We start from the raw sequence: 11494 nt of genomic DNA on the forward strand, positions 1-11494 counted from the left end.
GGGGCGGGCAGAGCAGCGGGAGGGACGGGGCAAAGCGAGGGCCGGGCGTCCCGTGGCCACGCATCCAAGAATTACCCGTGTGTCCCCGTGCTGCGGGCAGCGAGCTGAGCGCTTACTCCTACGCTCTGCTTCTCCTGGCGTGATGGTGGGCTTCGTTCTTCAGCGGTGCGGGAGGAGGGCTGGCGCTGGGTGCACTGTGTTCCTTCACCTTCTGCCTCCCCGGCAGCCGGGCAGGTCGGAGCAGATGCGGATGCCACGCGCCTGACCCGCTGATGGCCTTCCGGAGGTCCTTTGCAGCCTGTGGTTGTCCAGGCGCCGAGCTGCTCCTTCCCACCTCAGCCTTTCCCCTCTGAGCCATTAGTTGGTATCCACCCTGCGGGAGATTTTGTCACCTGGGTTGCACTTTACCTGTTTTTAAAGCAGTATGTTATCCAGCAACTCCCCTCTTCCCCTCCCCCCGAGGCTGACAAAGCTACCAGGGGAGCTTCAGGTTGCATACGAGGAAATACTTCTCAGAAAGAGTGGTGAGGCACTGGTATAGTCAAGGTGTGAAATTCTTAAGAGGTACATAGGCATCCGAGGCAGGAGTTGACGAGGCCCCACTCCACCTGCCTGCTTATCAGAGAAGTTCTCTGCCCCTTTTTTGTCATGCTCAGCTGTCTGAGCATGCAACATTTTGCTTTGTGTACTCCTGGCAATGCCTTGGGTCTGCTAAGGCTGAGCAGTCTGCATCTAAATCTGGCTATATCACACGACTGTTTTGATGTAAGCGTACTTCTAGCTCAGAATATGTCCAAATGCAGCAGTAGGTGCTGCTTTGTTTTGTGCAGTGATCTGTTGTTAAGGTACACCTTTAATTCTGTGACTTACTGCAAGGAGCAACCACCATCTCCCGGGTCATGGGAGAGTTCATCCAGCTTGGCTTTATGCCTGAGGGCAGATGAGACATCGTCTTCCTCCTAATTGGTGACAAGCTTTCAGTTTCTTCCTGAAGCGCTGTTATTGTGCAACAACTTCTAGAAACTCAATGAGTCCAAAGTAATCAGTGCTTCAGCAGTTAGTGGGTATTTGTTGACATAGGAGGGTTTGGCACTGCGTTGTACAGGAGCTCAGCAGTCACTTCATGCAGTGACTTTCAGGCAGGCCAGCTGCTTTTCTACCTTCTTCACTTGTTACATCTCCTGTGAACAATGGCTTTTACAGCACAGGCTTACAGGCTTCTTTCACCTATACTTATAAATACAGTTCTCACATTTTTGCACCTCCAGTGGCAGGTTAGAACTAACTTAAATTTACTCTAATCCTATTGCAAAGAAATTCAGAAATTACCATTTAAATGTCTGAAGAAAAGAGCAGAGCAGGTTTCCAACTTCAATTAAGTTGTCTCTCTCCTACATTTGCAGCTTATTATGTTTCAATAGTTTCTAAAAAATATTTGTGCAGAAAACATATTTGCAAAAGCAAATATTTCTTTGTTGTCTGTTATCGGCACCTGTCCATATGATCTTTTAATAATTCCTTACTAAATACTCTGCTCAGACTGAGTTGCAGGAGTGATGGAGTGACCACCATGTTACTTCCATTCCAGCCATTGAGTAATATTTGCTGACTTCAGCTACCAACCCTTACTGCTGCTTTCTGCCTGACTACCAGTTAACTGGCATCACAGTGCAGCTTAGCCTTATTAAAAGATTGGTTTTGTAGGCAAGGCTGTACCAAATTCTGCCTCCAGCCCTAAGAGTTGTGCTCTGAATGCCTTTCTCCACTTCTTCCTCAGGATTTTCTGACAAATCTCTGAGCGCTGGCCTCTCCTAAGTTAAAAAATGCAACCTCCAACCTAGCTGTCATTCTTGATATTTACCTCTTATGATCTCTTTGATCTTTCTCAGGTGAGAGTGTTAAACCTGGCTGCTTCTAATTACTGTGAAAGCACAAAAAAAGGGCCCTTTTGTCCCTGGGCTAAACTCACTTTGTGAAAAACACATCCAAAACAATAGCTACTTGTCTTTCCTAGAGCATCTTCTAGTCTAAACCAGGTAGGTATTGCATATTAATTTTCAAAGAAAAAGAAACCAACAGATTCAGCAAGAACACCAGCATGTGGATGGTTTATGCAGCTTTGAGTAGGTGCTCCCACTGGGAAACAATCATAGCAGTGAGTTGGAAAAAATCTCTGCCCTTAAGGAAGCCTTGAGAAGTTCCTTTCCTCATGGCTTGGAAGACTACTAGAAACCTTGATGGTTCCCTTATGAAGCCTAGTTGAGTCTCTCTCAGCCTTCATCAAACCCTATCAGAGAGAGCAGCCAGGGCTGCCTGGGGATGGCAGATGAACCAAGTGGGGTCACCAGCCCAGCACAGAAAAGCAGGCTGGTGCTGTTCAGGAGGGAGATGCTCAAGGCAGCATCAGGGGCTGGACTCTGGGGCTACAGCACTTTCTCTGTGCCTGGATCTGTTTTGAGTGTCTCCCTCCCAAGCAACACTCAGATTTATTTTCCTGTCCTTCTGGAGACCACATTGTTTTACAAGAGCTGTAATAACAGAAGAATAGAGGAATCGTGGTCTTTGAAGTGTGCATGTCTGCATCTCGTCATATGATCTTAGGGCATATAAAAATGAATCTAAGTGATGAACAGGAACTAGATAATGACATCCAATACGTAGTTTCTCATTACCCAAATCAGTGGCTGTTTTTTATGACACTTGTGCTCTGTCAGGTCACATAATGCCTTATTGCTTTAGGTCTCCCATCTGTGAAAGGAACTGCCTCACCACTCATCTGCCTTATAGCATACTTTCTGATTTCAAGTTGGAAAATGTTGTATTTGGATTAAGCATCTAGCAGCTTAAGGGAGAGGCTCAGGGGGTTGGAAGGGCACACTCGTTAATCATTTGATATTTTTTTTTTCTTTTTTAATTTAGATTGTAATTGGCTAGAGGGACCCCACACTAACAGTTTGTTTACATTGCACAACTTTTTACAAGCTCAAATGCATATATTATGATGGCTTAGAGCTAGGGAAAAAGCGTGGAGCCTTATTTTTCTTTCAGTAAGTAGATTTGATCTATTAGGATAACAGCAATGATACATATTCTCACAATAGCATATTCTCACTGCCCTTTATGTGGCTGGCCTTACTGTTTGTGATGTATCTTTTAAGATCTCTGCTGTGGCCTAGATAAATATTATAAACAAACTCCTTGTCAGCTGGCTTACTGTTAGATTAAAAGAAAGAGGGTGCTTTTTGAAGGTCTTTGGTTTTTTTTTCCTAAGAAATTTTACCAAATATCAAATACAGGCAGCCCTTCAGTCAGTGTGTATAACCAGTCCCTTAGGTAGATGTCCATAAGTGATACCATGAGTGAAGAAAAACATGTAACGTTTTAGATGAGGGTACTTTCCTTGATCTGCACTTTCTCCAAGAAGTAAAAATGACTCGCTGTTCTCTACAGAATCAGGATGTGGCTGAGGATATACAGAGATAACAGGAAAGGAAGGCTCCTTCATTTGTGTGGTAGTAAGGGACCCAAGAATTGATGAATGAGAAAAACACATTAATCTATTCAGGTGAATACCGATAGAATTTGGACAACCAAGTCTTCAAAATCTGATCCATATGCCCTTCCTTCAGCCATCAACCTACACAGCCCCACCATGTTCTTCTGCTGCTCCCAGTATGTGCAAACCATTGCACAGAACAGCCCTGCACATAAGTTGCATCCTCTGGGGAACCTGCATGGAACATCTCTGACAGAACTGCAGCCCTGAATCAAGAGCAGAGCACACCTTTCATGGACATTTTATTTCAAATTGAGCATAGAAAGGAGATATCATGATATCATGACCCAGTTAGACCATTAAGGAAGCAGAGTATCTGGGTTCTTAGCCTTCCTCAGTCTGAGAAGCTTCAGGCTGTATCTACTAAAGACACCGCTTTAACCACAAGGCTATAAGCAAGTATGTATGTCAGGTAACAGTATGTTATATTTCTCCTACTGAAGCTTGGCTACTGAGCAGACAACAATCCAAGAACTTAAGGGCTCTTCTGGAAGATGATAAACTCCTGGAATTACAAGAATGGTTGCTTAATTTTGGTTTGTTGAATTAAAAAAGCTAGTTTAGCTTCAACTTCAGAGCTGAGTATTGAGTACAGAATTAGCACCTGACGTTCCTGTTTTCTTCATTTTATCCATACGTGCTTCTTTGGCATAATGTTGCATTCAATCAGTATTTCCTTTGTTCTGCAATACTGGAAAGCTGCAGTAAACTGTTTCACGGTTCTTTCAGTGTCTCCTTCCACTTAGATGTGTCATTTTCCAAGGTTTGGAGGCTGATGTCCTGCAATTTTTGTCAGTAATGTTGGATGCTGTGGAGAGAGAAGCAGTGTGTGTCAGAAAAAAGTCCTACTAAGGCTATAAATAATTCAAGTGGAATTTAGAAGTTCCATCTGGGCACGACCCTCAGTTGATTGTACCACAGCTCTGGTGAACACAGAAGAGGGACAGAAGTTAGAAAGAATGTATTATATCTAAAAATCAGAAATGTAACATTTGAAATGATATGATTATCTCTTGATGATTGGATTTGAAACTAGAGAATTAAATCAAATCTTAGAATTTGTCAGAAAGCAGAGGTATGGCTCCACTCTGTCTAGAAACTTATTCACAGAATCTGTTGCAAACTCTGCAGTTCTGGTTAAAGAAATATAAAACAGTCTCTATTCAGTTGGCCTGGCTCTGGATACGTATATACAGAACTTGGATTAAGTGTATTTTGTAGACATTCACAAGCAAAACTGTAGAGTGATGGTGAAATCAGTGCACAGATTAATTTTCTGTTAAATCACTAATTTTTTTAATACAAAGACATCTCATCATGGATGAAAAATCAAAACGGACAATTAGATGGTCTTTGTCTCTTCTGGGTATGGAAGGGAAAGAAGAAGACTGGCCTCTATGCATTAGTTTTACAGGCATGAAATACACGCTGACATTGTTTGAACCTATATTTTTCTTCTCTTTCCCTTGGGAGCTTTTGTAGTGCCTGTGACAGCTAGCAGTCTTTCATAGAAAGACATCAGGATAACAGCAAGCGAGATCTTACATCCTGCTTTCCAGATTGCAAGACCTATAGATATGAAGCTGAAGGGAAAGAATGCCTTCCCAGCTGGCAGTAGGATTCAGGTTCATTCCCTCTACAGACTTGAAGCAATTATAGGTGAGATTCTCAGACACATATCAAAAGCAGTTGGTACCACTGCACACCACTCATCTAGGATTCACTGACCTACAGAAAATGGCCTGGATGTTTTGGTGAAAGTTAGCACGAGCCATCACCTAGGAAAATTCTTTACAGGAAGCTATCATGGTCATTACAATAAGTTATGATAAAAATCTTTAACAATCTAAATCTTGATAATTTTATCAGAGTGATTTCTCTAGAGCCTGTCCAGATAGCCAGCACCTCTGCTGCTTCATTCTCTGAAAGCTCTGGCTGACAATTCAGAACCACTGAAATCAGCTGATTGTTCTCCTAAGTACGCATCAGGCAAACTGTCTTATGTTGATTTATATCTGACCCAGGGCCCATGTGGCAGAAGCAGAGGAGGCAGCTGAGGACAGTAAGCACGCTAATGACTGCGACTCAAAACCACTTCTGAAACTGAAATTTCCCCTTTGTATCACTCTTCTTAAAAGCAAGTAAGTGAATGTTCTTGGCCATCAGCAAAAACGGGATACCTAACACATAATTTACCTGTGTGTACTGCAATGTATTTTTTGTTGGGGGCATGGAAAGGGGAACGACAATTTCTTTGTGACTCTCCATGGGACAGCTAGCTCCTTTCTGGCTCATATATGTTACAAAGGTCACAGTCTCAGTCCCCCTATCTCTTTTGTAGTAATTAAGAAGACTTACAATATTATATAGTTTGCTACTTAGAGTGTAGCCTTTCAACAGTGCCTGCTAGGTAAAAAAAATAAAATAAAAAATGGGGCAGTAGAAAAGACAATTATTTTCTAGTACTAGGGATAATTCCTCAAAGATGCAGTTAAAATCTCTTAACAGAGTTTTGATACTCTGTTAAGAGTTAGGTTCTATGGGACTGTGTCAGAGTTAATGAGACTTGATTGTATTGTAATAATCTATTAGTAATTCTTATTTAGCAGTCTGTTAAAAATGTCTTGGACTTTCGTTTGGTGTTTGAAATGTGAGTATCAGATTGTTTTCTATTGACATACTTCTTCATTTCCTCAGAGTCTGTGCCCCTTACACAATAGCAATAAGCATAAAAAATTTTAGTTCAAGATCTAAATTCTGCATAGAATTCTGTTCTTGCGCGTTTAAGGAGCAGTGTGCCTAAATCATAAAAATTAATGGGATTTACCTCTTTTTAATTACCAGCTTAAAGCCCAACTCTTTTTCCTTTCTGAAACAGGCATACCTTGTAGCTGTTTGGTGGCCATCAGAGGGTTTGGTTCCACCAGGATTTACACTTTGCAATTTTAAGCAGACTGTGCTGGAGGTCACCAAAAAACTTACACTGAGTTGTCAGTCAGTAAATCATTTCAAGGAATGTTGTTTAAAAAGGAGAGACAGATGGCTGCAATCTTAATTAACTGTGGTGTTGTTTTTTCTACCTACAGTACAGAAACAACTACTTTGGTGCTAATAATTCACTCTACTCTACACCATGCTCAGTAAAAAAGACTTGCCTTGTTTTGGAGAGGTTTTTGCCTGAGAGAGAGAGAGAGAGAGAGAGAGAGACAGGCATACAGATGGCATAACGCATGGAAAATCCAGAGTAGGAATAAATTAATGGATTAATCAATGAGATACATAAATTATGCTATGTACCTTATTGTATAGCTTAGCAATTTACAGTTCAGCAAATGTAGTTTTTTATATCTTGCAGCAGTTACATCTTAAGATGTATAGCAGTAGGGTTACTTTTCATGTCTTGGGAACTCATGTGTCTTCGGGACCCATATTTTGAGCAATCAGACAATCAGGTGATACCTCACAGACTTCAAAGAAAGCGATCTGGGATTTATCCTAATGTCATTTTTAGCATGACAGTAGTCGTTCATTCTACAACTGTTAAAAAGCTGTTATACAACTTATTGCACAGGCTGTCAATAGCAGAATTAATCTTAATATTTTAATTTCTTTTATGCAGATTCACAATGTTACATCAACAGCTAATAATTGTCTTTGGTATATCACTAGCTGGAGATATATGTGCATCTAGAAGATGCTATTCAGAAGACCAAGTGTCCATGTATAATTCCTGCAACCTCACAAGTGTTCCACCTGTGCCAAAGGACACTGCAAAGCTTTTTCTAACTTACAACTATATCAGACAAGTGACTGCAACTTCATTTCCACTGCTGGAGGATTTGTTCTTGTTGGAAATTGGAACACAACGTGTCTTTCCCCTTTACATAGGAAAAGAAGCTTTCAAGAACCTGCCAAACCTTCGTGTCTTGGACCTGGGGTTCAATAACATTCTTCTGCTGGATCTTGATTCTTTTGCGGGTTTGCAACGCTTGACCATACTCCGTCTGTTTCAGAACAACCTTGGAGATTCCATCCTGGAGGAGCGTTACTTTCAAGATTTGAGCTCATTAGAAGAATTGGATCTTTCAGGAAACCAAATCACAAAACTTCATCCACACCCCTTATTTTATAATCTAACCATCTTGAAAGCTGTGAACCTGAAATTCAACAAGATATCCAACCTGTGTGAAAGTAATCTTACCAGCTTCCAAGGAAAACACTTTTCATTTTTCAGCCTCAGTTCTAACACTCTGTATAAGACAGATAAAATGGTCTGGGCCAAATGCCCAAATCCTTTCAGAAATATTACATTTAACTCACTGGACGTTAGTGAGAATGGCTGGAGCACAGAGACAGTCCAATATTTCTGTACAGCTATTAAGGGGACTCAAATCAACTATTTATCATTTCGCCTTCATACAATGGGCTCAGGATTTGGCTTTAATAACTTAAAAAATCCAGATAAGGATACATTTACAGGACTAGCAAGAAGTGATCTTCGTTTGCTTGATATTTCCAATGGATTCATTTTCTCTCTCAATTCTTTAATCTTTAAAAGCCTTGGTAATCTGGAATTTCTAAACCTTTTCAGAAACAAGGTAAATCAAATCCAAAAACAAGCATTTTCTGGGTTGGAAAACCTAAAAATTCTCAATCTCTCAAGTAACCTTTTAGGTGAGTTGTACGATTATACTTTTGAGGGGCTACACAGTATAATCTATATTGATTTACAGCAAAATCACATTGGGATGATTGGTCAAAAATCTTTCAGTAACTTAGTAAGTCTGAAAATAATTGATCTCCGAGACAATGCCTTAAAAAAACTCCCTTCCTTTCCACATCTGACTACTGCCTTTTTAGGTGACAATAAGCTGATATCTGTAGCTCACGCAGCAATAGCAGCAACACATATTGAATTAGAGAGAAATTGGCTTGCAAATCTGGGTGACCTGTATGTTCTTTTCCAAGTTCCAGATATGCAGTATCTTTCCTTAAAACAGAATCGTATCTCTTACTGTGAAAAACATGTTAATGCTATAGAAAATAGCCAGTTGATTTATATGGATCTAGGAGAAAACATGTTACAGCTTGTGTGGGAGAGAGGTTTATGTTTGGATGTGTTCAGGACACTGTCTAAACTTCAGATTCTATTCCTGAACAACAACTACCTTAGTGCTCTTCCACAGGAGATTTTTAGTGGTCTAACATCTCTAAAAATACTTAATCTAGCCTCCAACCTATTGTCTCACCTCTCTCTTGGGGTTTTTCCACGAAGCCTAATAAACCTAAACTTGTCTGGAAACCAGCTTTTTTCCCCTAAGCCTGAAGTCTTTATGACTTTGAGTATTCTGGATATAACACATAACAAGTATGTCTGTGATTGTGCTTTAAAAAGCCTTCTAGTGTGGCTAAATGAAACCAATGTAACCCTAGCTGGCTCAGAGTCTGACAGGTACTGTGTGTATCCACCTGCATTAGCAGGGGTACCAGTGTCACTTCTGACATATGATGATTGTGATGAAGATGAACTCCAGCAGACACTCAGGTTCTCAGTATTCATTTTCATTTCTGTCACCCTTCTGATGTTTCTGATGTCAGCCATTATTTTTACTCGCTGTCGGGGGATTTGTTTTGTCTGGTATAAGACCATCACCAAAACTTTGATAGGAAGCCATCCACCAGCAGCAGATACAAGTGAATACATGTATGACGCGTATTTGTGCTACAGCAAAAATGATTTCGAATGGGTCCAGAATTCTTTGCTGAAGCACTTGGATTCACAATATTTTGATAAAAACAGATTTACCTTGTGCTTTGAGGAACGAGATTTCTTGCCTGGGGAAGAACATATCAACAATATTCGTGATGCTATATGGAAGAGCAGGAAAACCATCTGTGTTGTTACCAGGCATTTTCTCAAAGATGGGTGGTGTGTAGAAGCCTTTAATTTTGCCCAGAGCAGATACTTCAGTGATTTGAAAGAGGTTCTCATTATGGTAGTAGTTGGATCACTTTCTCAATATCAACTGATGAAGCACAAGCCAATTCGAATTTTTTTACAAAGAAGTCGATATCTGCGTTGGCCTGAAGATTATCAAGATATAGACTGGTTTTTAGATAACCTTTCTTCCCAAATTCTGAAGGAAAAAAGAGTGCAAAGGAATGTCAGTGATATGGAGCTGCAAACTATAGCGACAGTCTCACACTGACAGTTGATGGGTCGCTAGCTTTCTCAATACTTTCTATTTTAGCTGTGCTATGGGAGGACAAAACAGATCTGCTTTATCCTTCCCTAAAAAAGCAGGTAGAGAGTTTCGTTTTAAATCCTACTAAACTTGGAAACAACTTGAGAGCCAAGAAAGTGCAATTATTTTATGGACAGTGGCACTTATTTTCAGAAGAATTAAATGAATCACAAATGCCTCACATTTTGGATGCTCAGCTTCAAACAACTTACTATTGATTTTCAGAGTGTTACATACTTCCAGGTCTGTTTCAGTGACAGGAGGATGCCCATTTTTACTTTTTATTACTTTCAAAAAGAGACCACTGTACCTTGTGGGAGTGCCTTACAACTTTATGTTTTAAAATGGTGCTATATAGATTTCGTTTGTTTTCTACTCAGCTAGGCTCAGATTCTCAACTGCAACATACAGCCTCTGAACTTCATTCATTTCTTTCCCCTTTTCACTTCCTCTGCATGGTGGCGAAACCACAGTTACTGGGATGCTTCATTTGCTGCTGTTCCAATTGGTCATTTTCTCAGCTGCCTCCCACCCTGCAGAGAGAAGCAGGTATCCCCTTCACATCTGAAGCAAGCCTGAAAACCAAACAAGAAACTACCTCCATAGCCATGAGTGGCTCCCGGGAAGCTTTCACATTCAGTGGATGGAATATATGGATAACTTGTGTGTCTTGTGGGTTGTTCTTGGTATGTCCTGTATCCTGATCAATTAAGATTTTTTTTTTCTGATTCTATTGAAATAGTTTTCTAGAGTCATAAATGTCTGGTATGCTCTTTCTTCTTTTTACCTTTCTTTTCTTAAGTTATGCGTTTTCAGGGAGACGTTCAGGGTCATTTTAATAAAAGTCTGATCCATCATTGTTGTGGTTTAACAACAACTGCAGCTCAGCACTGTGCAGCTAAACTTCCTCAGCCTCACCAAAATAATTCCAGTATGGGCTGTAGTGAAGATGCAGGAACAGATGGGTTTACAAACTGGCTGTCTTGACCTGAGCTGCAAACAAAAACTACCATCTTAACTATTTCACAGAAATAAGAAGGTACAATCCACTTCATGTGAATGCAGCTGTTTGAGTATAGAAGCATTTGTGACTGATCTAATTTACTTTCAATATTCTATTAATACAACTACTACAGTGAAATATTATTTCTGTCTCAATCAGTGTAGGCATCCATGAACAGAAAAGGGCTAAACCTTGTAAAGCTTGCTTGGGGCAGAGGGATTGAAAAAGGGACCAAGCTGTGCTCAGGAAGCCCTGGGTGTCGCTGTTGGTTCAAGTAACGGCGAGGGTTTCTCTACACTCCTGCCTCTGTCCATTGCAGCCACTGACATTACAGACAAATGCTGCTGCAGAAGGTCTGAGAAAGAAGCAGCAGTCTCAGCTTCCCAAAGACCCTGCAGGCTGTTAGGAAAGCTATCGTTGTGCCTTTCTTTCAGGTCTCTAAAAATGTCAAACTATTTTATTTTTTTTTTACCCTAGCCAGTGCAAATACTTAAAGGCATTCTTTGAAGTCAGAGGTTATGTCAGAGAGTACTTAACATCATTAAGCATCACTGACAGGCAGCCAAAGGAGGAATGAATCTGTACAATCAAGATCATGTGCAGGTCTAGACTGTTAGCTGAGGCATCTGCACATGGTGTAAGACATGGCAATTCTAAAAGCATTCTTAAATTACATCTGTATGACTTTCA

General features: G+C 40.6%; 1 protein-coding gene across 2 annotated transcripts in view; it reads left to right on the forward strand.

Annotated features, from left to right (window-relative positions):
• TLR5 (toll like receptor 5) overlaps window positions 1–11255 on the forward strand; it is a 25685-nt gene extending 14430 nt beyond the window's left edge. The window contains exons 1-3 of one of the 2 annotated variants that reach the window (XM_003203823.4): window positions 4869–5215; window positions 5581–5697; window positions 7176–11255. In XM_003203823.4, coding sequence (XP_003203871.1) covers window positions 7183–9765 — 2583 coding nt within the window. In that variant the 5' untranslated portion in view covers window positions 4869–5215; window positions 5581–5697; window positions 7176–7182 and the 3' untranslated portion in view covers window positions 9766–11255. Of the gene's footprint in view, window positions 1–4868; window positions 5216–5580; window positions 5698–7175 lie in introns of those variants that run through there. The other variant, XM_019612651.2, reaches the window with a different exon arrangement.
• The last annotated feature ends 239 nt before the right edge of the window (window positions 11256–11494 follow it).

This window comes from Meleagris gallopavo, chromosome 2, assembly GCF_000146605.3.
Source record: "Meleagris gallopavo isolate NT-WF06-2002-E0010 breed Aviagen turkey brand Nicholas breeding stock chromosome 2, Turkey_5.1, whole genome shotgun sequence".
In the NCBI taxonomy this organism is placed as follows: Eukaryota; Metazoa; Chordata; class Aves; order Galliformes; family Phasianidae; genus Meleagris; species Meleagris gallopavo.